This window comes from Euleptes europaea, chromosome 3 (genome assembly GCF_029931775.1).
Source record: "Euleptes europaea isolate rEulEur1 chromosome 3, rEulEur1.hap1, whole genome shotgun sequence".
In the NCBI taxonomy this organism is placed as follows: Eukaryota; Metazoa; Chordata; class Lepidosauria; order Squamata; family Sphaerodactylidae; genus Euleptes; species Euleptes europaea.
Genome location: NC_079314.1, coordinates 121,304,721 through 121,329,969, shown reverse-complemented (window position 1 = coordinate 121,329,969; position 25,249 = coordinate 121,304,721). Strand labels below are relative to the sequence as shown.

Sequence of the window (25,249 nt, the reverse complement as noted above, 5' to 3'; positions counted from 1 at the left end):
CCCTTTGAGGTAGGTTTGTTTTGAGTGGTAGTGAATTACCCAAAACTGTAAGCCAAGATTCATGGTTAGGCCAGGATTTGAACCTGTATTTTCACATATCATGAATCTGCCTTATAGTGAATCGGACCATTGGTTCATCGAGATCAGTATTGTCTACTCAGACCGGCAGTGGCTCTCAGATCTTCCACATCACCTACTGCCTGGTCCTTTTTCAACTGGCGATGCAGGGAATTGAACCGGGAACCTTCTGCATACGATGCAGATGTTCTACCACTGGGCCATCGCCCCACCTCTATCTGCTCTACTGTAGGAGATCTTTTCCACTGGCGCTCTTCCCGTAAAAGGGATCAGTGGGTTGGTTTACTGTCTTAAACCAGGACAATACACTGGAGTTTGCTGATCTTTTTTCTTCTTCTTCTTCTAACAGAACTGTACAGCTACACGGAGGAGCCAGAGTTTGCCACCAATAGGAAATGCTTCCAGGAGGATTTTGAAACCCAAGGTAATCTTCTTTTCATGGTAGTGTTAGACAGAAGTTTGGAAACAGGACCGGTTGGGCTGTGCCAGAAATCCTGGGCCCGCACCGGAAAATACTCCACTCAGAACACACTGCTCAGCTTTGGCTTGGAGTAACTGAGTGTGCATCATTCTGGGTCTCAGATCTTTAAAAGGTAGAGAAAACCGGCATATATAAACCAGCTCTTCTTCTTCTACTTCTCATGTCCCTTCTGCAGTGAAGGGCGGCCGGTGGTCGGAGCTGGACTTGACTCAGCAGAAGGCCTACGTGATGCGGCTCCTGGATGGGTTGGAGGTGGTCGACAGAGACAAGAGGCTGAAAGTGGCCCGGGCGATTCTGTACCTGGCCCAAGGTAACTGCCATGCCCAAGAGCGTTTCCTGGTGCTTGCGGTCCACGTTGAGCAGGAGCAGAGGTCGTAAAGGGAACTTTCTTTGTTTTTCTTCGAGTAGACCTTTATTGTTCACTCGGCCTGGGTAGCCCAGGCTAACGCGATCTCTTCAGATCTCAGAAGCTAAGCAGGGTCACTTTGATTAGTGCTTGGATGGGAGACCACTGAGGAAGTCCAGGGTCGCTATGCAGAGGCAGGCAACGACAAACTACCTCTTGCCTGTCTCTTGCCTGGGAAACCCTACAGGGTCGCCATAAATCAGGATGGGTAGCTATCTTTATCCATCTGCAGCAGTAAAAAAGAGCAAGTATCCAGTAGCACCTTAAAGACTAATGAAATTTCTGGCAGCGTAGGAGCTATCTGAAGAAGTGAGCTGTGACTCACCAAAGCTCATACCCTGCCATAAATTTTGTTAGTCTTTAAGGTGCTCCTGGACTCTTGCTCTTTTTTACTGCCATAAATCAGCTGTGACTTGACAGCAGATAAATAAATAATAACTTTAACATAAAACTTACTTTTGGAATGATTGATTTTGGCGGGTTCTGTGCTGCCTTTCAGCTCCATCCAGGGCCTACAGATGCTTCACATTTGTACAGATGAGAGCCAGCGTGGTGTAGCGGTTAACAGCGGTGGATTCTGATCTGGAGAACTGGGTTTGATTCCCCGCTCCTCTACATGAGCGGCGGACGCTAATCTGGTGAACTGGATTTGTTTCCCCACACCAAGCCAACTGGGTGACCTTGGGCTAGTCACAGCTCTCTCAGTCCCGCCTACCTCACAGGGTGTCTGTTGTGAGAGGGGAAGGGAAGGTGATTGTAAGCCAGTTTGATTCTTCCTTAAGTGGTAGAGAAAGTCAACATATAAAATCCAACTCTTCCTCTTCTTCTCCTTCCCTTTCCTCTTCTTCCTCTTCTCCTCCTCCCCCTCCTCCTTGACAATCCCACCAACACATAAGAGTTCTTTGAAAAGCTTCCATTGATTTCTCAGATCTGTTTTGCTTGTGGCGATGACTCTTGCCATTTTGCATTTGACAAGGAAGAATATTCTGATTTTCCGCTCTTGAACCTCAATGGCCGAGAAAGCATGACTTGATGCCTCTTTCTTCCCCACCTTGGTTTCCCAGGTGTCTTTGGGGAGTGTGACACAGAGACAGAAGTCCTCTACTGGGCTCGCTACAACAACTTCCTGTTGCACCAGATGGGAACGTTCACAGCCTTCCTGGAGATGCTCAACATGGAGATGGCGTAAGAAGGTCTTTTGGCAGAACGTCTCGAACCTGGTGCTCATTAAGTGCTCCTGGGTTTTGAGTTTGTTCTCGGAAGTACTTTTCAGGGGAGTTAAAAAGAAGAAAAGAAAGTGCCATTTCTGTTGCTTACACATTGATAGGCACGTTAGTCCATGGGACTCATTGCCACATGACGTGTGAAATGGGCTATAGAGATAGCGTAAAGAGATGGGCAACTTCTTCTGCATTTTGGGGATGCTCTAGCTTGGTTTGGTGGTTAAGAGTGGTGGTTTGGAGCAGTGGACTCTGATCTGGAGAACTGGGTTCGTTTCCCCACTCCTCCACATGAAGCCAGTTGAGTGGGCTAGTCACAGCTCTGTCAGCCCCACCTACCTCACAGGGTGTCTGTTGTGGGGATGGGGAGGGAACTATTCTTCTTCTAGTACCCCAGGCGGTGGTTTGGAATGGGAAACGTATTTCACTACAAACGGAGACACGAACACACTCTTTCCATGTGCAAGCGCACAAACCCTCTACAGACAATGTTATTTGTGATGATTTCAGCATGCATAGAGGGGGAGTAGGCATGAGGCCTGCCAACTTGGAAGGCTTTAAGAGGAGAGTGGACATGTTCATGGAGGAGAGGGCTATCCATGGCTACCAGTCAAAATGAAATGCTAGTCATGATGCATGCCTATTCTCTCCAGGATCAGAGAAGCAGGCCTATTATATGAGGTGCTGTGGAGCACAGGCAGGATGCTGCTGCTGCAGTTGTCTTGTCTGTGGGCTTCCTAGAGGCACCTGGTTGGCCACTGTCTGTGTGAACAGACTTCTGGACCTGATGGGCCTGGGTCTGATCCTGCAGATGTTCTTATAATTATCAGCCTCCTCCCTGATTGTGGAGCTGTATGTTTACCTGGGTTATTTTAGAATTTTAAAAAATGGTTTTAAAAGTTTTAAATCTTTTATCTGTTTTCATGCTTGCTGCTTTGGGGACCCTGAGTAGGTGGAAAGGCGGCCTAAAAATGTATTAAACAAATGAATAATGTGAGAGCTTGCTTGCTTGCGGGCGTTTGCCAAGTGGGGCTTTACCAGCTCAGCTCCTGGAGAGAGAGAGTCTGCCTGGTGGCATTTTGACAAGGTTTCCTGCTTTGTTCCAGCAACAGCCAAGCGTGCAGCAGTGCCCTCAGGAAGCCGGCCATCTCCCTGGCCGACAGCACCGCCCTCAGGTGAGCTGGGTGTGGGTGGAGCGAAGGGCTGCTGAACCTCCGTCTGCAGCCGCCGATCAGCTGGCCAGCGGGCAGATTCACCAGCAGCAGGGGAAGGCCGAGGCTGGTGTAGCAGCAACGTCACCAGCAACTTTGCTATTTGGGCAAAAGGTCTTTGGTCAAAAGGCATTTACCATCGAGTAGGGTTGCCAGGTCCCTCTTTGCCACCGGCGGGAGTTTTTTGGGGCGGAGCCTGCGGAGGGTGGGGTTTGGGGAGGGGAGGGACTTCAATGCCATAGAGTCCAATTGCCAAATCAGCCATTTTCTCCAGGGGAATTGATTTCTATCGGCTGGAGGTCAGCTGTAATAGCAGGAGATCTCCAGCTAGTACCTGGAGGTTGGCAACCTTACATAGAGTTGTTGCCCAAATAATAGAGTGTATCCAGGAGGTGACATAATGATGAGACCTCCTGTGCCTGGCAGCCTAAGCTTCCCCCCACTGTTGGTAAGTTCCCCTTGCCCCATTGTAGGGTTGCCAGCTCTGGGTTGGGAAATACCTGGGGATTTGGGGGGTAGAGCCTGAGGAGGGCAGGGTTTGGGGAGGGATTTCAATGGGGTATAATGCCATTGAGTCCACCTTCCACAGCGGCCATTTTCTCCAGGTGAACTGATCTGTCGCCTGGAGACCAGTTGTAATTCCAGGAGATCTCCAGCCACCTCCTGGAGGTTGGCAGCACTGCCCCAGTGGTTGCCAGGAGGGGCTTCCTTTCTCCCTAGTAGCTGGGGAGAAGATCTGTGGCCTCGTCCAGCTCCGTTTTCCTTTGCCTGAGCGAGCAATATGGTACCGAGGTCTGGAGCTAGAAGGCATGACCAACTCCATTCCCCCACGGGCCCCTCCCTCCCCACCCCACCCACGGGGATGTGGGTATGTGGCAAAACCATGCATAGCCAGTTAACGGTGGGTGACTCAAGTGAGCGAGCTGAGACTTTGGTGTCTCTTGTGTGTGTCGGGACATCAGCCGTGTTTCTTATCTCCCTTCAGGGTATTGCTCAGCGTCATGTACCTGATGGTGGAAACCATGCGGGTGGAGAAGGAGACCGACCCGCCAGAGTGGAAAACCTCTCGAGAGACCTTCCAGGCGGAGCTGAGTGAGTCTGCCCCTTGGTTTGGGGTTCAAACTGAGCTGGGAGGGTGGGAAGGAGGGGCCGAGTTGTGTGCAGTTCTGCACATGAAGCTGCCTTCTGCTGAACCAGACCCTGGGTCCATCAAAGTCAGTATTGTCTACCCAGACTGGCAGCGGCTCTCCAGGGTCTCAGGCAGGGGTCTTTCACATCACTAGGACTAGAAACTTGGTTTGATAAAAGTAAGAAACTGCAGTTTCCAGAAATGCAGGTCCTGGGACCAAATGGCAGAAGCAGAACGGCTTTAGTTCATTTTCGATGGGGGAACAGTCAGATCCCCTTTGAACAGAGTGTCCTTCCTAGAACTTGGAATATGAATAGAATCATAGAGTTGGAAGGGTCCATAGAGGCCATCTAGTCCAGCCCCCTCCTCAATGCAAGATCAGCCTAGAGCATCCCTGACAAGTGCTTGTCCAGCCTCTGCTTAGAGACTTCCAGTGAGGGGGAGCTCACCACCTCCCTAGGGAGCCCATTCCACTGCCAAACAACTCTGACTGTAAAAAAAAAAATTCCTATTAGCCAGTTTTGTTCTGGAGAACTAGCAGATAAATATCCCAAGTGAATAAATAACTTTTTGCATCGTGTGTTTTGCTATTTCAGATTGGCGCCAAAAGGCTGGCCTGAACAGACTTGTTGGTCTGGCCCGCTATGCAGGGTTGGGTTTTTTTAATGCATCTCTTCTGCCCGTCTCTTCTGAGGTTTCCCCGTCCACAACGAAGAGCCGTTTGCCCTCCTGCTCTTCACCATGGTGACCAAGTTCTGTAGTGGGCACGCTCCGCACTTCCCCATGAAGAAAGTCCTCCTCCTGCTCTGGAAGGTGCTTGTGGTGAGTGAGACCCCTCCTCAATATACATGTTTGGGGGGAGGGCCCTTTCCCCTGTGTAATGTGTATGTGTGTGTGTGTGGGGGGGGGGAAAGAACACTTGCAGAAGAATAAGGCGACAGGGTAGATTCTGGTTGAGAATGCTCTTTTTTATAGATACCCCCTGCAAGCAGAAAGCTAGCACAACGGGTTGAAATTAAATCAAAGGAGTTTCCGTCTAGACATTAGGAAGAACTTCCTGACAGTCTGAGCGGTTCCTCAGCGGAACAGGCTTACTTGGGAGGTGGTGAGCTCTCCTTCCCTGGAGGTTTTTAAGCAGAGGCTAGGTGGCCATCTGTCAGCAATGTTGATCTATGACCTTAGGCAGATGATGAGAGGTAGGGCATCTTGGCCATCTTCTGGGCATGGAGTAGGGGTCACTGGGGATGTGGGGTTGGGGAGGTAGTTGTGAATTTCCTGCATTGTGCCGGGGGTTGGACTAGATGATTCTGGTGGTTCCTTCCAACCCTGTGATTCTATGACAGAAGGGGAAGAGCTTCTGCCACTTTTCTTTGCTTGCAGTGGTATTTGCAGTGGTACTGCTCTTCCATTTCCGGTGGTGTTTGCAGTGGTACTGCTCTTCCATTTCCAGCGGTGTTTGCAGTGGTACTGTTTTTTGTTTCGCAGCGATATTGTTTTTCTGTTCGCAGCGATTTTTTTTAAGTAGAAGGAATATTTTAAAATGTGATCCCCCCCCGATGCCTCCATTCTGAGGTGGTGCGGTCCCCTTCAGCCACTTTGTACTCTCGCATGTGTGAACCGGGGGCCTCTCGAGTCCCACCGTGCAGGGGTGTCGTGCTTTTCTGTCTCTGCAGTTCACTCTGGGTGGTTTCGAAGCCCTCCAGGCCATGAAGGTGAGGAAGCGGGAGGAGCTGGGCCTCCCGCCCCTGCCGGAGGACAGCATCCAGGTCATGCGCAGCATGCGGGCCGCTTCTCCCCCGGCGTACACCATTGAGCTGGTGGAGCAGCAGCAGCAGAAACGGGGGCACCGAAGCCGGAGGGTAAGAGCCCTGTGGGGGAATCCTTCTCCTGTTGCTGGGTGCCCTGAAGGCTGGGATGGGGTAGGGTTGCCAGCTGCGGGTTGGGAAATACCTGGAGATTTGGGGGGTTGGAGAGGGGAGGAGAGGAGAGGGGAGGGACTTCCATGCCATAGCGTCCAGTGGCCATTTTCTTCAGCCTAACTGATCTCTATTGGCTGGAGATCAGTTGTAATAGTGGGAGATCTCCAGCCACCATCTGGAGCTTGGCAACCCTAGGATGGGGGGAAGGCCTGCCCCCTGCTTTCCAATCCCCTTGCGTGCTGAGCTGATCTTGAGCAGGTTGCTAGCCTGTCCTGGCTCTCTTTTAAACTGTAGTGGCCTACCTTGCAGGACTGTTGAGACAAATGAGCATTAGAAAGACAGCCAGCGTGGTGGTGTGGTTAAGAGTGGCGGCCTCTAATCTGGTGAACTGGGCTGATTTCCCCACTTCTACACATGAAGCCAGCTGGGTGACCTTGAGCAAGTCACAGCTCTGTTAGAGCTCTCTCAGCCCCACCTACCTCACAGGGTGTCTGTTGTGGGGAGGGGAAGGGAAGGAGATTGAGACTCCTTAAAGGTAGAGAAAAAAGAAGGGTATAAAAATCAACTTCTTATAATTCGGCAGTGGAAATTTGATTGGCTGTGCAGACTTTTAAAAAAAGGCTTTGGCAGCAGCTGCCACCACAGCACAGGGATCTTCACTGTGAGATTGAAGGTAAGCTGTGGCAGCATTTTGTGGCTACACCCACCACGCTGTTCCAGAATAGCAACGGTGCCCTCAGGCTCAAAAAGGTAGCATTTGTTCACATAAATACACATAAACACATAAGCTTCCTTATACTGAATCAGACCCTGGGTCCATCCAAGTCAGTGTCGTCTACTCAGACCGGCAGCGGCCCTCCAGGGTCTCAGGCAGAAAAGGGTCTTTCACATCACCTACTTGCCTAGTCCCTGTAACTGGAGATGCCGTGGATTGAACCTGGGGCCTTCTGCATGCCAGGCAGATGCTCTGCCACTGAGCCCCAGCCCCTCTCTATGGCTCTCCAGGGTCTCAGGCAGGGGTCTTTCACATCACCTACTTGCCTAGTCCCTTTAACTGGAGATGCCGGGGATTGAACCTGGGGCCTTCTGCATGCCAAGCAGATGCTGTACCACTGAGCCACGGCCCTCTCCATGGCCGTCCAGGGTCTCAGGCAGGGGTCTTTCACATCACCCACTTGCCTAGTCCCTGCAACTGGAGATGCCGAGGATTGAACCTGGGGCCTTCTGCATGCCAGGCAGATGCTCTACCACTGAGCCACGGCCCTCTCCATGGCCGTCCAGGGTCTCAGGCAGGGGTCTTTCACATCACCCACTTGCCTAGTCCCTGTAACTGGAGATGCCGGGGATTGAACCTGGGGCCTTCTGCACGCCAAGCAGATGTTCTACCACTGAGCCACGGCCCCTCTCCCAAGTTCACAGCTGGACAGCCTTCCCCACAGAGGAAGACGTGGTTCCGAGTGAGTGCTACAGCACCGTCTCCGGCCAGGTGTGGGTGCAGCCGTAGCGGCTGCCGCGGGTGGGGCTGCGTCGCGCCTTCCTCTCCCACACGGATTTCTCTCCCTCGTCCCCTGTGTTCTCCCCCCCCCCCCGCAGCCTCTGATGAAGCAAGACAGCTTGGACATCTACAACGAGCGAGACCCCTTCAAGAACGACGAGGGGGTGGCCGACGAGGAAGAGGCCGACGAGATCGACAACGGGATCGAAGGGGAGCTGGACCTGTTGGAGCGGGACACCGTCGTCCAGCCTGCCTCGGTGCCACGCCCGCCGGTCGAAAGGGTCTCCTTCCCCAAGGGGCTTCCCTGGGCCCCCAAAGTCAGGTATTCCCCTCCATCGCTCCCCCTCGCGTGCCTTACTCAGTGAATGCCCTTGGGGAGGGGTCGCTCATAATAGCACATCGCTAGGGGCTGGCGCTCTACCTCGTCTAAAGAACGGTGCCGGGTTTCTGCGGCTAGTTGAAACCGCTTCTTGACTCCTTTGGCCTTGGGGGTGGGAACCGGGAGTGTGTTGCGTTTTCCTGTCTCACTCGTCGCACCTGCAGCCGCATTTTCTTTCCTGAAATTTGGTGCTTGGCTCCGTCTCTCGCGGCAGCCATTTTGCATGTGGCTCCACCTCCTGCGTCAGCCATTTTGTGGTTGTTCCCACCACTCCGGGTCAGAGTCCCAGAGGGTGCCACAGGCTCCAAAAGATCGGGGACCTCTGCAAATAGATACGAAGGCATGTTTTGCCTCTCTGTGACGGCAGAAGAGCATTGTGAGATGCGTTGACTGCTATACGTGGCCTAAAAATATTGGAAGAGATTTCGGAATAAATCTTTCTCCTCCGTGCGTTTGCGCTTCTGAGTGCGGATTGGCTGGCCACTCCATTCTGCAAAGCTGGAGGCAGCAAAATGTTTTATCTCGCGCTGCTGAGCTGTTGATGGGGTTTGTTCCTGTACTGTGTGTGTGTGTGTGTGGGGGGGTGCCTTCTTCTCCCTCTCCCCCTGCTGCCACGTTCTTCTTTTCTTTCAGGCAGAAAGATATCGAACACTTCCTGGAGACGAGCAGGAACAAATTCATTGGCTTCACGCTTGGGCAGTGAGTGTTATGTATCCGGGATAGGGCTGCCAACTGGGTTTGGAAATTCCTGGAAATTTGGGGGTGGAACCTGGGGAGGGCAGGACTTGGAGTGGGGAGGGACCTCAGTGGTGTAGAATGCCATAGAATTAGGGTTGCCAGCCTCCAGGTAATGCTGGAGCAAAAATTGCACACGTACTAAAATAGTCAAGCTGCGGTAAAGAATAGTACGAAGACTCTTAGTAATTTACAAACGTCAAAAATTTAGTGCTAAAAGTGAAAGGTGCAAACTTACATCAGATAAGCCTTATGATCTATACATATAATGGCACGACACGAAAATGAAACCTAACAAAGTGACTAACAATCTTAGCTGCAAAATATCACATAGGATTATGTTACAATTTTTTTTTTTAAAGCGTTTCTGGTCTCACTGGACTCTCAAGCTATTTTTATAATGATCATATGAATACGTTGATCCCACAGGCGCGGGAAGAACAGACGCGAGGAGGAGAGGAACGCCGTTTGGATGCTTCGCGTTTTCACTACCACATTGGGCAGCTTCTTCAGCTCTCCGTTTATCTGGAGACAAGGCTCCTTTAAGATGGAAACAATCAAAAGTAATGATGGTGTTTTCTTTCCTTGCGCCCCCAAGGCTGTTCTGCTCTGATTGTTTTCTTGGGGGCGCATGGAAAGAAAACACTATCATTACTTGAGATTGTTTCCATTTTAAAGGAGCCCATGTGCTCATTACTGTAGCTCCCCTTTAACACTATGGATGCCTCATTTTGCTCTAGTAGTCAAACTTGCCAAACTATCTTTGAGGGCAGCCCCATGCAGAGCACCTCACAGTCATCCAGCATATAATTGTAGGCTTTCCGACCAGCCGGGCTAATCTTTACTCTGGGCTGTTCACACTAATGTGAACTCACATCTGCTTTCCATTCAATATTCTGCATGTATGTGCTTTTGTCTAATGCTGTTCATGGCAGGTCCAATATAAAGTTTTATGAATAGAGGAATATTTAGAAGATAAGGCACAAAGCAATTTAATTAATGTAGCATGATACTTGTGAAAAAACGCTCCCCATAGTCCTCAGAAATACTTGTTCCTTCTCAATAATTCATCTAGCTAAGGATAAAGAACTATTCCGTTGTGGCTAGTACATTTTCATATTGCCCTTTCCGCCCCTCGAGAATCTCAAATGGGATGCATGGTTCTCCCTTCCTTCTCACAACAGCCCTGTGGAGTAGGTTAGGCTGAGAGTGGTGACTGGCCCATGGTCATCCAGTGAACTTGATGGCAGAGCAAAGATTTGAAGTTGGGTGTTCCAGTTTCTAGTCCGCTGTTCTAACTACTACACTGCAATGGCTCTCATGTTTTATTTAAAAAGAGGCCAATGCAGTCAGAATTCCTTAAGGAGCAGGTTCTGGGCCCTCTGTGCTACCACAGAGAAGGCCCTGCTATCAGGAGGTCATGCATGCATGATCGGTCTTTTGCCATCTCATCTCAAAGACGGAATGGGCTTCTCTTCCCACCCTCGGCCGCTGTTGAGCAGATATGCTCTTGGGCAAGAAATTTAGCCTTGTTCCTAGCCTTGTTAGAATTCACAGTTCACTCCCTCCACAGTTGACCTCCTTTTTCATTTTTGTTTTTGTAGGGACACGGATACTTTAGTAGGCCTTCCCCGCCCCATCCATGAAAGTGTGAAGACTCTAAAACAGGTAGTTCAAAAGTTGTCTAATAGCGGTGGTGGGAAGGGGGGGGCTGCAAACATAATCAACTTTTCTTTTTTATAATTTTATTCCATTTTAGGTTTACACAGTTTTAAACAATAAATATAAATAACGATACATGGCATATGCGTGTGTTAAGTGCTGTCGAGTCGCTCATGGTGACGCTATGAATAAACGTTCTCCAAAACGTCCTGTCCTTAACAGCCTTGCTCAGGTCTTGCAAACTGAGGGCCGTGGCTTCCTTGATTGAGTCAATCCATCTCATGTTGGGTCTTCCTCTTTTCCTGCTGTCTTCCACTTTTCCTAGCACGATGGGTGAGGGGCCGTGGCTCAGTGGTAGAGCATCTGCTTTGCATGCAGAAGGTCCCAGGTTCAATCCCCAGCATCTCCAGTTAAAGGGACCAGGCAAGTAGGTCATGTGAAAGACCTCAGCCTGAGACCCTGGAGAGCCGCTGCCGATCTGTGTAGACAATACTGACTTTGATGGACCCAGGGTCAGATTCAATATAAGGCAGCTTAATGTGTTCATGTGATTGTCTTTTCCAGTGACTCTTGTCTTCTTATAATGTGACCGAAGTACGTCAGTTTAGTCATTTTAGCTTCTAAGGTCAGTTCAGGCTTGATTTGATCAATAACCCACTGATTTGGGGTTTTTTGGCAGTCCACGGCAAAATACAAGGCATACAGTAAAAAAACAACAACCCAGAATGTCTGATATCAGTAAAAATATCTGTACTTTAAGGCGCTGAGAGAAAGAGGACAAGTGGGAAATTCATGATGTTGGTTCCTCCAATTCAAATGCTTACCCATCCTGAATGTGCTTACAGTTCATACCTTTAAGATACCTTATATGACACTCGTAAGCACAACGATACCCCTTTAGTAATTCCTAATACATTCCTTTCACAAAGGTAAGAACTGTATTACTTTGGAACACATCAAGTAAGTTCTGTGTTACGGGGGGAAATGTTTTAACATATATGAAAATAAACGCCCTCAGCTTTTCGAGTGTGAGATTCACAGCTGTCTCTCAGGAGTCAGATTCTGGTTGCTGAGCCCTTGCGCTGCCGTGGCGGAGGGTCAGAGGAGGAAACTACAGCTGCTAAAGAGAGCCCCTGGGCCAAGCCTTCCTAGCCAGAGTTCGATTCCAGTAGCCCCCTAAAGACCAACAATGTTTCAAGGGCATAAGCTTTTGAGAGGGCTCTGGGATCGCCATTCCTACATGTACCTGACGAAGGTCGTGTATGCATGGGTACTTTCACTCACGTTCACTCTCTGTCTCAGTTGTTCCTTGGAGTTATGCGTGAGTTTTCCGTTCATTAGAGATGACCTCACTGCCAGCCCTCACAAATCCTGGGACTTCCCGTCCTTCTGTTAACCCGACTCTTCCCTTTCCCCTGAGCAAAGCCCGGGTGAAATCCCCACGCATAAGGCAAAGTACGGGATTCAGAAGCTGGGTTTCTCTCAAAGCCAGTTACAAAGCAGCATGTAAAGAGGCGGGGATTGAAATGCTTCCTGGGAGCTCTTTCTGAGCAGAAGAAAGGCTTTTTAAAAACGAGGTTTGGATTTCTCCCCCCCCCCCTTTCAAATCACTCTGGTGTTTTTTTTCTTCTTCTTAAAATTCTTTTTTATTTGGAAATTGGGTTTTGGGGGGGATTTTCTCTCACAGTAAGCCCTACAAAGTAAGTCAGTTATAAAGAAACATTTAAAGGGGCGGGGACTTGATTTGAGCTTGGAGACTGCTGGTGCAGAGATTCCCAGCAGGAAAGTGTGGGTCCAGCGAGCAATGAACCTCAGGTAAAACTCCCATGCATAAACCACCAAAGAGAGTGGTTTAAGCTTACGAGACTCTCGTAAGCTTATACCCGGAAATCCTGTTGGTCTTTAAGGTCCTACTGGACTTGATCTTTGCTCTTCTTCAGGAGACTGACGTGGCTGTCCACCTGAAACTATCTTCTTAGCCGGGGACTGCAGTGGTTACGGGGCGGGATTGGCCCTATCTCAACTCCTTGGCTAGAGAAAGCTTTGCCTAGCCGGTTTAGTTTGCTTTCTGGAAGTTCCTGCCATTCTCTCTTCTGACCAGCTGTTTTGGAGGCGCAAGAAGTAAGCAGGCGGAGCCAGATTCCCTTGGGGGTTTGAACCATAGGGTGCTTGACCACGACTGGGGACAGTAGCTAAGGAAGCTCTCTAGAACAGTGGTGGAGCGTCTGTGTGTTCGAAGTGCTCTGATTTTGGATCTCTGCCCTTCCTTTCCATCTTGCTTCCAGCACAAGTACGTCTCCATCTCAGATGTGCAGATCAAGAATGAAGAGGAAATGGAGAAGTGTCCCTTATCTTTGGTAAGCATCTTCCAGGGTATCCCTGAGGGATTGCCTTTCTACCTTCCTCCCTTTTGAAGAACTGCACTGCTGTAACCTCTCAGGCCGTGCCCCCTATAAACCTTGTTTAAACCTTGGGGGAGGGGCTGTGGTTCAGTGGTAGAGCATCTGCTTGGCATGCAGAAGGTCCCAGGTTCAATCCCCGGCATCTCCAGTTAAAGGGACTAGGCAAGCAGGTGATGTGAAAGACCTCTGCCTGAGACCTGGAGAGCCACTGCCAGTTTGTGTAGACAATACTGACTTTGATGGACCGAGGGTCTGATTCAGTAGAAGGCAGCTTTATGTGTTCATGTGTTCTTGTTCATACCCCTTTGAAAATACATAGCAGTAAAACGCCTCCCTGACCTGGATGGCCCAACATCCTCAGATCTCTGAAGCTAAGCAGGGTCAGTTCTCCTTAGTGGTTGGATGGGAGACCTCCAAGGAATACCAGAGTTGCTATGCAGAGACAGGCAGTGGCAAAACCACCTCTGAATGTCTCTGGCCTTGAAAACCCCACGGGGTCGCCATAAGTCAGTTGTGATTTAACGGCACTGTCCAACACCAAAAGCCCTTAAAGGCCTAGAAGGGTGCCCACATTTCCCTGAATTGGCCAGAAAGCTTGTATGAAGACCAACCAAAATGGCACAAAACAATGTGCGTCGCTTTTGAGTTCTCCAGAAATCTTCATTAGGTTGGACGTTAAACAAAGGGGAGGGCTCTTAAAAGAAGAATGCATGGTGTGTTGTGTTACTTTTGTTGATATTGTCTGTGCGTGTGCTATTTGCCATCAAGTCGTTTCTGACTTACGTGGACCTTCTGAAGTAATGTCCTCCAAACTGTCCTATCCTTAACAGCCTTGCTCAGATCTTGCAAATTGAGGGCCATGGCTTCCTTTATGGAGTCCGTCCATCTCCTGTTGGGTCTTCCTCTTTTCCTGCTGCCTTCAACTTTTCCTAGCATGATTCTCTTTTCCAGTGACTCTTGTCTTCTCGTTGATGTGACTGAAGTATGATAGCCTCAGTTTGGTCACTTTAGCTTCTAGGGGACGGTTCAGGCTCTAGAATCTACTGATTTGTCTTTTTGGTGGTCCGCGGTAGCCATAAAACTTTTCCCCAACACCACATTTCAAAATGAATCATTTTTCTTCCTGTCAGCTTTCTTCATTGTCCAGCTTTCACACCCATACATATTAATGGGGAATACTATGGTATGAATTATCTTGCTCTTGCTCGCCAATGTGGTCAATATTGCCTTCTGAAGCACGACAAATGAACACTTTTTGCTGTGTAGTCTCTCTGAATTATGAATCATATAAAATCTCACAAATCAGCTAACACCTCTGAAGACGGAGCAGCCTACATTCTCCGTTCGCCATCTTGGTCATGTATATCTGGTCAATATTGGTGGAAGGTATTTCATGGCTTTGATGTTGGTATTTTGCCAAACCTACCTACTCCTTCTCCTGAAAAAGAAACGTAATGCCCAAAGGATGAAGGCCGTGGTTCCTTTCTCACCTGAAGCAAGAGAAGGGTGTTGGAAGGGGACCTGGTGAAATTTCCTAGACTGTGGGCGGGCTTTCTTTACGCTCAGGAGGTGGCGGCAAGTGCAAATCCAGCCGAAATGTCAGTTTGCAAACCACACGTGTTGGAGTGACTCAGCTTCTCTGTCTGGAGCCTTGAGATGTTTCTGTCCCCCCCTTGTTGGTTTTGTATGCCCCTCCTCAGGAGCATATTTTTGACTACATTACAGCTTTTCTTTCCTGCCCCTCACTTTGTGCCAGGGGGAAGAGGACGTGCAGGAGACCCCTTGCGAAATACTGTACCGGGTGATGTTGTACAACTTGCCACAGTACATGGTACGTATGTGTGTGTGTGTCTATGTGCACCTGAAGAAACTTCAAAATATGCTCATCCACGGGAGGAAAGCGGCAGCTCCGAATTCTTGCGAATACAGGCATAGTCGAAGGAGATGATCCTGGGGTTCAAACTAAAGTGTGTTCTGGGGGGAACTTGCAGTGGGTTCCTCCCGGGTCTGTTCGGCTAGATGTAGAGTCCAGAGTTGATGACTTCCTTGGGGGAGATGTTGCCACTGCTCCAGATCATTCTCCTTTCTGTCCTTGGCGGCTGAGGAGGGGCAGCTACTTCGTTCTGCAGGAGAGTGCATGCATGCAGAAGGTTCCGGATTCAATCCGTGGCGTCTCTGAGGGAGCAGGATTGGAAAGACCTGGTTAGCCTGGGCTTGTGAGAGCTTGGGAGCTAGGCAGGGTCAACCCTGGTTAGTACTTGGATGGGAGAACACCATCGAAGTCCAGGGCTGCTACATAAGAACATAAGAAAGGCCCTTCTCGATCAGACCCAGGCCCATCAAGTCCAGCAGTCTGTTCACACAGTGGCCAACCAGGTGCCTCCAGGAAGCCCACAAACAAGACGACTACAGCAGCAGCATCCTCCTGCCTGTCTTCCAAAGCACCTAATATAATAGACACACTCCTCTGATACTAGAGAAAATAGGTATGCATCATGAATAGTATCCATTTGGGCTAGTAGCCATGGATAGCCCCATTCCCCATAAGAACATAAGAAAAGCCCTTATGAGAGCTTGGAAGTTAGGCAGGGTCAACCCTGGTTAGTACATGGATGGGAGAACACCATCGAAGTCCAGGGCTGCTACATAAGAACATAAGAAAGGCCCTGCTGGATCAGTCAAAAGTTCATCAAGTCCCGCAGTCTGTTCACACAGTGGCCAACCAGGTGCCTCTAGGAAGCCCACAAACAAGGCAACTGCAGCAGCATTGTCCTGTATGTGCTCCACAGCACCTAATATAATGATGGATCTTGGTCTGATCCAGCATGGCCTTTATTATGTTCTTAACACAGGCAGAATAATGCTGCTGCAGTCGTCTTGCTTGTGGGCTTCCTAGAGGCAACTGGTTGGCCACTGTGTGAACTGACTGCTGGACTCGATGAGCCTGGGTCTGATCCAGCAAGGCTATTCTCGTGTTCTTAGCACTGCTATAATGGTGCCCTGAAGCTGCTCGCAGCAGATTTGTTGCCTTCACATCTCCTTCCTTCAAATTTGTGAAGTCCCCTTCTTAGAATGAAATGGAGGGGGGGAGGGCATCTCTCTAGGCAGCATAGAACAGCCTCCTTTGGAAAGTGACAGTTTCCCTTGCCATTTCCTGCAGATAGCGTTGCTGAAGATCCTGCTAGCCGCCGCCCCGACCTCCAAAGCCAAGACGGACTCTATCAACATCCTGGCAGACGTCTTGCCTGAGGAGATGCCGTAAGTCCTTGATTGATTGGCAGCTGTGGAAGGAGAGCTGTGGTGTCTTGCAGCTTGTAGAGGAACGTGATGGCTGAAATTCATAAGTTCAGACGAGCTTTCCTGTTGGCAAGATGTAATGCCCTAGACTCAGCTGAGACACAAGGGCGATACCATAAAATGACTGCAGAAGAAAGAAAATGGCCATTTTGTCCGGAGCAAATAGACTCCCTAGCCCACATGGTTTTAGCAGGGCTTTAGCAAAGGTTTAGCAGGGTTTAGCAAAGTAACATTGCACGAAATAAATATATCACTCCCTGGATAAAACTGCTAAAGACAGTTTCTGAGAAGCGAATACTGTGTTATCTGCTGTCAAATAGATCAGTCAATTGCGTGAGCGATGCGGCAGCTTTTCTCTTTATAGTGTCAAGGAAAAATTAATATTCATTTCCCCTTTTTAAAGTGTGAAGTGGTTGATGGATAGCCGGTGTCTGTTAAATCTAGGGAAAGGAAAGTAGGGTGATAGCTGAAAGGCTATCCAGTTTCTGAGAGAGGAAGGGATGGATTTGGGTCTAAGAAAGAGTAACTTGCACCTTCCCTGAAAGACACGATTACCCCCCCCCCCTTTCTGGAGAGCTGACCCCTTCTATTTGGCAACAGCAACCTTAGCCCACGGGTGTCTTTCTCGATAGCAGTGCATTATTACTCTCACCTCTGGGTATTCTGTGGCAACAGGAAAGCTTCTGAATGCGGAAAACGTGTCTGGAATTAGAACTGGGATCTGGGAGACCCAGGTTCGAATCCCTGCTCTGCCACGAAAGCTTGTTCTGTGACCTTAGGCCGGTTGGCCTGCTCTCAGTCTCACCTACCTCACAGGGTTGTTGTGAGGACAATTGGAGATGAGAAGAATAACATAAGCAACGTTGGGTCCCCAGAGAAAGGTGGGGGTATAAATGAGATAAATAACTGTAATGCTAGTGGTGAAATGGTGACTTTTCATGCAATTAACTTTACATCCCTCACAATCTCCAAATTCTTCCATAGATGGAAGATGGTGGAGTCTGATCTGGGGAACCGGGTTTGATTCCCCACTCCTCCACATGAGTGGCGGAGGCTAATCTGGTGACCTGGATTTGTTTCCCCACTCCTCCACATGAAGCCCTATGCCCTATGAGGAGAGACTTAAGGAGCTGGGTTTGTCTGGAGAAGAGAAGGTTAAGGGGTGACATGATAGCCATGTTTAAATATTTGAAGGGATGCCATGTTAATGAGGGAACTAGCTTGTTCTCTGTTGCTCCAGAGACTAGGACATGGAGTAATGGATTTAAACTAAGAGAAAAGCGATTCCACCTAAACATTAGGAAGAACTTTCTGATGGTGAGGGCGGTTGAATTGTGGAATGCACTGCCTGGGGGTAAGGGGGTGGGTGGAATCCCTGTCTTTGGAGGTCTTTAAGCAGAGGTTGGATGGTCATCTGTCGGGAGCGCTTTGATTGTGGGATCCTGCATGGCAGGGGGTTGGACTTGATGGCCCTTGAAGTCTCTTCCAACCTTGTGTGATTTTGTGAAGCCAGCTGGGTGACCTTGGGCTAGTCAAAGCTCTCTCAGCCCCACCTACCTCACAGGGGAGGGAAGGGGATTGTAAGCCGGCTTGATTCTTCCTTAAGTGGGTAGAGAAAGTTGGCATATAAAAACCAACTCTTCTTCTTGATGGCAAAAAAAAAGACCTGTTAACAGAGGAAAAGTCTTACAATGGCTAAATGCAGCCTCCATGTTCAGAAGCAGTGTACCTATGGATACTGGCTGTTGAGAAAGCCGTTGCTTTCCCGCCCCATTTATAGACTTTCTGGAAGTGTCTTCTGGCCCACAGCGAGTTCAGTCGACCCTCTGTGAGATCCAGCAGGGCTGCTTTTACTACGGTTGTCAGCCCCCCCCCCCCCCGCCACCAGCGGGTAGCGTTGCCAGATCCAGGTTGGGAAACTTCTGGAGTGTTGGGGATGGAGCCTGGGGAGGACGGGGACCTCAGTGGGGTACAATTCCACAGAAACCACCCTCCGAAGCATCCATTTTCTCCAGGGGAACTGAACTGAGCTTTAATTCCAAGGGATCCCCGGGCCCCACCTGGAGGCTGGCATCCTTAGCTCTCACGTTCCCCCTCTTTCCCCTGGATCAGCATCATGGTCCTCCAGAGCATGAAACTGGGCGTCGATGTGAACAGGCACAAGGAGATCATCGTGAAAAGCATCTCTGGTTTGCTGCTCCTGCTCCTGAAGCATTTCAAGCTGAACCACATTTATCAGGTGAGCTTTCGGGGGCTTGAAGAGATCAAGCTAGTTTTGGGCCGGGACATGTGGCTCAGTGGTAGAGCATCTGCTTGGCATGCAGAAGGTCCCAGGTTCAATCCCCAGCATCTCCAATTAAAGGGACTAGGCAAGCAGGTGATGGGAAAGACCTTTCTCTGCCTGAGACCCTGGAGAGCCGCTGCCAGTCTGAGTAGACAATACTGACTTTGATGGACCGACGGTCTGATTCAGTATAAGGAAGCTTCATGTGTTCGTGTTCCCTGAACTTTGGCTTCTCAGCTCAGAGCTGCATTAGTTCTGGGTTTTTAAACAGATTTATCTGTCGTTCTAGAGCCTTTCACTGTGCTTACTGGACTGAGGCCAGATTTCTTGCCCGGCCTGAAGCAGTGTCTTGAAGGCCTGAAACAGGCTCCCATGGGATGACTGCAGTTCTTGCATGGATAACGGGGACGTCTGAACCCAGCCACAGAACTGGAAATAGCTGTTTGTGGCGAGCGCAAAATCCCTTTCCTCTTCTTTTTTCCCCAGTTTGAATATGTCTCGCAACATTTAGTGTTTGCCAACTGCATCCCGCTGATCTTGAAGTTTTTCAACCAGAATATCATGTCCTACATAACTGCCAAAAACAGGTAATATGTATAGGCAAACGAATTCCACCCCCCGCCCCCGCTCTTTCCTCTTGCAAATACCGAGGCTGTTTTAAACAGGTTGTCTTGATTCTAATTTTAACGGCAGTGAACCGATGCCCAACCACTACGGTCATCTTCGGAGGCCCTGCTTTGGGTGCCCCCACCTTCTGAAAGTAGGCAGGTGGCAACCTGGGACAGGGTCTTCTCGGGCGTGGCACCAAATCTCTGGAACTCCCTCCCCAGGGAGATTTGTCTGTTCCCTTCTGTTGCTGTCTTCCACCAGTGGGTGAAGGCTTGTTTTGTTTCATTTGGCATTCTCTCAGTGATCCCTCCTTCCTAACAAATGTGTTTATGGTTTGTATGTATTTTAACTGTTTTTAATTGTTTTCATGATGTATGTTTTTTTGGGGGGGTTAATGGTTTTAAAATGTGGTTTTTATCATGCATTGTCGGCTGCTTCGGTGGCCCTGGTGAAGGCAGAAACAGGGATCTAGATTCTGTAAATGAAATAAATAAATGCCTGGCTGTCCCTTTCTGTCTCCCTGAAGCATCTCAGTCCTGGATTATCCCTCCTGCACAGTCCACGAGTTACCGGAGCTCAATGCTGAGAGCTTGGTAAGTGGAAGAAAAAGGAATCTTCACTTCCCGGATTCTTAGGGGCAAGCTTCTTCGCCTCAACCCCTTGCCTGTATAATTGGTTCAATAACATCCTCCTTGACAAAATTAGCGTGGAGATAAATTCACTTTGATGCACTTAGCGCCAGTAGAAAGCTGCATCAGCAGGGCTGGTGGGATGAACTTTGGATTCAGAGCCGGGTAGAATTCCACCTTGTATTTTCTCTGCTCCCCCAACCCCAACATGCTGAAGCATCAACTCCCGGGAGGAGAAAAATAGTTTGTAACCTGTGCATTCCCGTAGCTGGTTGTATCTGTGGCATAAATAAACTGGGCCCGTCACACATGCTCAGCCTAACCTACCTCAATGGGTTGTTGGGAGGATGAAATGGGGGACAGGAAAATTATGAAAGCCGCTTTGGGTCCCCATTGGGGATAAAGGCAGAGTATGAATGAAGATCGGCGTGGGGGAGTACAAATCTTGAAGTGGTAGAATGGCAACTGTACCACTTCAGCAGTTGGGAGATGGCATTTTCCCAAGATCCCTTGCAAGTAGAAAACTAGCGGACAGGGAGGGAAACTCTTGCCTGTTTCCTTTGAAGTACAACAATAAGAGCACGTAGAGTGCGCTCACCTCTATACTACAATAAGAGCACGTAGAGTGTGCTCACCTCTATACCTAGGTCTAAACTTGCCGCAACCTCTCCTGATGTATTTTGATTTTCTGACAGTCCCGCGATACAGACAATTATTTGTGTTGGCTAGACTAAATGCCATTCCATCCAGGGAGTTAACGGGTCGTCTAAATAGGGTACCATATAGTGAGAGAGTATGCCAATGTGGTTCTGACCAAATAGACACTCTTCAGCATTCCTTGTTTAGTTGCGACCTGCTCAACGACTTGAGAGACAGATGGATAAAGTCTTTTATCTGGGCATCTGCTTGTGAACTGGAAAATTTGAGGGTTCTTTTAGCAGGGGTGGATTTTTATACTACATTGGCAGTCGCCAAATTTCTTTCCCAGTCAATTAAAATAAAATAAAAAATACTAATTTCCTTATGGGCTATGTAGATAGTTTCCCCCCCCTTTCCTTTTTATTTTGATCTCAGTGTGACCTTGTTCAGGGCCGAATTGGCCATATGAACAATATCATTAAAGTAGTAAGTAAGCCCTGGTTCCTTTCCCTACCTTTCTGCCCTCTTAATGGCCGCCAAGGTGGCTAACATATTAAAACGTATGTTATAAAATCATGGGATAATAAAACTTTAGGATTCCACTGGGCGGCAGGCAAGGGTGGAGCATTTTTTTGTTTTCTTTGTTTTGGAGGACCTGGTGAACAAAGGAGAACAGCCCCCAGAAGGCCAGGAATGGGGCTAGGTTGTACACAAGCATCCCACTGCGAAATGGGCCTTACTCGGGGTTGGGGGGGGCACTCCAGGTGTGGGTTTGGGCAGGTGCTTTCCCCTGAAACAACAGTGCCCTCTAGTGGCAGTTTCTGCAAACTAAGGTTGCGTCGTTATTTCCTTGCTAGTCCTAATGGTGAGTCGTCCGGGGGACACCAGTGCAAGCAAATAAAAACAAATTTAGAGATGCAGGTTATTTGTACGTTGGGTCCAGACCACTTAAGGCTGTCACCAGCACTTTGATTTGAGCGCAGAAGGCAATCGAGCCAGATTGGGGAGGGGTCCTGGATTTTTTTAACCTATTCTATTAGGTGCTGTGGAACACAGGCAGGATAATGCTGCTGCGGTCGTCTTGTTTGTGGCTTCCTGGAGGCACCTGGTTGGCCACTGTGTGAACAGACTGCTGGACTTGATGGGCCTGGGTCTGATCCAGCAGGGCTTTTCTTATGTTCTTAATAAGTGAAGGTGATCCTTGACAATATGAGGGTCACTAATTTTAATGAGATGTTCTGTGTGTGTCATAATAGTGATAGGAAAGGAGAATGTGTGTGTTTGTGTACCCGCACACATTGGGTGAGGATGGCAAACGGTGCCCAAATGTTTTACCCGAATGTACATTCGGGTACACGTTGTTGGCCACTGTGTGAACAGAGTGCTGGACTGGATGGGCCTTGGTCTGATCTGGCAGGGCCTTTCTTATGTTCTTACATCATGTTGAAAGCTTCTTCGCACAGACTTGTAACTATTTATTAATTTACTTCATTTATATCCCACCTTTCTCCCCAATGGGAACCAATAGTTCTCCTCCCTTTTATCCTCACAACGACCCTGTAGGCTAGACTTGAGTGTATGTGACTGGCCCAAGATCGCCCCAACAAGCCTCCCTGGCAGAGCCGGGATTTGAACCTGGGTATCCCTACCAGCAATGGAAGTGTCATTTTTGCCTTCCTCTTTGTTTGCAGGAAACGGGAGAAAACAACCAATTCTGCTGGCGGAACCTCTTCTCCTGCATCAACCTGCTAAGGATCCTCAACAAACTGACCAAGTGGAAACATTCCCGGACGATGGTGAGGAGGTTGGCTCCCTGGCCTCTGGGAGGGTCCGGATCTCTGGCCGAGCCACCCAGGGGGCTGGTGTGGGAAGCCCAGGGAGGAATGAGCTGATGCCCCGCAGGGACTCAGTCCCATCCCATGCGGCTGAGGCCAAGCTGACAACATCCCCTTCCTGCCTGTGTTGCTGCTGGATGCGTTTGAATCGAGCCCCTGCAGAAACGCCACACTGGCTTGGCTTCAACCCAGCTGGTGGCAGCGCAAGCCCAGGAGGGGCCGTGGCTCAGTTTGTACAGCCTCTGCTTGGCATGCAGAAGGTCCCAGGTTCAATCCCCAGTATCTCCAGTTAAAGGGACTAGGCAAGCAGGTGATGTGAAAGACCTCAGCCTGAGACCCTGGAGAGTTGCTGCCAGTCTGAGTGGACAATACTGACTTTGATGGACCAAGGGTCTGATTCAGTAGAAGGCAGCTTCATGTGAGAGTTTCTTTTAGGGGAAGTGCTATGGCTGAGTTGTAGAATGTTTGCCTTGCATGCAGGAAGGTCCCAGGTTCAATCCCAACATCTCCATTTAACAGGACCAGGCAGTAGGTGATGTGAAAGACCTCTACCTAAGACCCTGGAGAGCCACTACTGGTCTGAGTAGACAATACTGACTTCAATGGACTGTGGCTCAGTTTGTAGAGCCTCTGCTTGGCATGCAGAAGGTCCCAGGTTCAATCCCCAGCATCTCCAGTTAAAGGGACTAGGCAAGCAGGTGACGTGAAAGACCTCTACCTGAGACCCTGGAGAGCTGCTGCCAGTGTAAGTAGACAACACTGACTTTGGTGGACCGAAGGTCTGATGCAGTATAAGGCAGCTTCATGCGTTCATGTGTTCATGACCTACTGCCAGATCCTTTACCTGCAGGTGCCGGAGATTGAACCTTGGGACCTTATTCATGCCAGTCAGATGTTCAGTCACTGAGACACGGCCTGTCTCCTGCCTCGGAGCAGGTCTTTTTCTTGCGTCGACAGCCTCAGCTACATTTTCTGTCTGGTCTTGCACTGGTTTTCTAAACTATAAGACTTCAAAGAGCTTTTCAAATAAATGCAAGTTTAATGTCTTTCTCCTGTGTTTTCCCTCTCCTGCGCGTTGGTAGATGCTGGTGGTTTTCAAGTCTGCCCCTATCCTGAAACGAGCTCTGAAAGTGAAGCAAGCCATGATGCAGCTCTACGTCCTGAAGCTGCTGAAGATCCAGACCAAGTACCTGGGGCGCCAGTGGCGCAAGAGCAACATGAAGACCATGTCAGCCATCTACCAGAAAGTGCGCCACCGCATGAACGACGACTGGGCTTACGGCAACGGTGAGTGGGGGAAGAGGAGCGCCTCTTGAGCTGAGGAGTCCCAGGTCAATCAATCAATAGCTTTAATACGGTCCATGACCAACAGATAAAAATATATATACATAGTAACAGAGTCCCAGGTCACATTTCCAGTTTCTATGCCTTGTGAAGAGCCCCACTGGTCAGACCAGTGAGGGTCCATCCAGTCCAGCATCCCATCTCACACAGTGGCCAGCCAGTTCCTCTGGAGGTCCAGCAACAGGGTGTAGAGGCCGAGGCCTTCATAAGAACCTCAGAAGAGCCCCACTGGGTCAGACCAGTGAGGGTCCATCTAGTCCAGCATCCCCTCTCACGCAGTAGCCAACCAGTTCCTCTGGAGGTCCAGCAACAGGGCGTAGAGGCCAAGGCCTTCATAAGAACCTCAAAAGAGCCCTGCTGGATCGGACTAGTGAGGATCCATCTAGTCCAGCATCCTGTCCCACACAGTGGCCAACCAGTTCCTCTGCAAGTCCAACTACAGAGCCGGGTACTCGTTTTACCAACCTCGGAAGGGAAGGCGATTGCAAGCCGGCTTGATTCTTCCTTAAGTGGTAGAGAAAGTCGGCATATAAAAACCAACTCTTCTTCTTCTTCTTTTTCTACCCTCTGAAATACTCTGTGTTCTGTTTTACTAGAAAAGCTGACTCTCTCTGACTCTCTTTCTCTCTCTCATTTTTCTCCTTGGTGTTTTTTTTTTTTTGGGGGGGGGAGCTTTTTGTCAACAGATATCGATGCTCGACCCTGGGACTTCCAAGCGGAAGAATGCACTTTACGAGCCAATATCGAAGCGTTCAACAGCCGCCGCTATGATAAACCCCAAGACTCTGAGTTTGCCCCCGTGGACAACTGTTTGCAGAGTGTGTTGGGGCAGCAGCTGGATCTGCCCGAGGATTTCCATTACTCTTACGAAATCTGGCTCGAGAGAGAAGTTTTCTCGCAGCCCATCCGCTGGGAAGAACTGCTTTGCCACCAGTGACGGGGCTGGGAAGCAGAACCAAATGCCACCTCGATTCAGATAACTGGTGCTCGGTCCCTGGGAGAAAAGGGAGATCCTTCTAAGCTTGGGGGTCTCTTAGGCCTGGCGGGGAACACTGCATTGAGTTGCCTTTGTTAGGCACCCTCAGTAGAACGCCCTCGACTTTCCTAGTATCTTCCTTTCCCCCCTGCCCCCAGTCCTAGTGTAAATAGGCTTGCAAGTGGCAACTGAGGTCCTGAAACGGATCTATTTACAAAGATATGATATAATATATATTGGGTGGGCAAGTTTTCAGCCCGAGGGCCCCTTTTGGAGCGGGAAGAGAAGCCGACTAACTCGGAGACCTCAAATTGGGCAGAGATGCAGATGTGTGGCCTCTTTCCCACACACCTGTTCTTTGTGTCCCTCAAGCTGGTTAGTGGTTTTTCAGGAGTGGTTGGTGATGCTCCTGACAAATTATTACGCGGCTGAAGGGCCGGATGAAAAGCTCCTTATAGGCCCATGGGCTGTACTTTGCTCGCCTTTGTTATATATAAGGTCTGATAGTGGGAGTTCCTT

At 49.4% G+C, this 25,249-nt stretch overlaps 1 protein-coding gene across 1 annotated transcript; it reads left to right on the top strand.

Annotated features, from left to right (window-relative positions):
* Nucleotides 1–775: 775 nt before the first annotated feature.
* STRIP2 (striatin interacting protein 2) lies at nucleotides 776–24,691 on the top strand. Its single transcript, XM_056845884.1, has 18 exons — nucleotides 776–869; nucleotides 2,030–2,150; nucleotides 3,292–3,360; nucleotides 4,382–4,488; nucleotides 5,220–5,347; nucleotides 6,199–6,384; nucleotides 8,038–8,261; nucleotides 8,952–9,017; nucleotides 10,658–10,721; nucleotides 13,001–13,072; nucleotides 14,874–14,948; nucleotides 16,278–16,375; nucleotides 18,527–18,653; nucleotides 19,185–19,285; nucleotides 19,834–19,900; nucleotides 22,267–22,371; nucleotides 23,493–23,697; nucleotides 24,441–24,691. The coding sequence occupies exons 1-18, from the start codon at nucleotides 788–790 to the stop codon at nucleotides 24,689–24,691; spliced, it is 2,148 nt and encodes a 715-aa protein (XP_056701862.1). The 5' UTR covers nucleotides 776–787.
* Nucleotides 24,692–25,249: the final 558 nt, after the last annotated feature.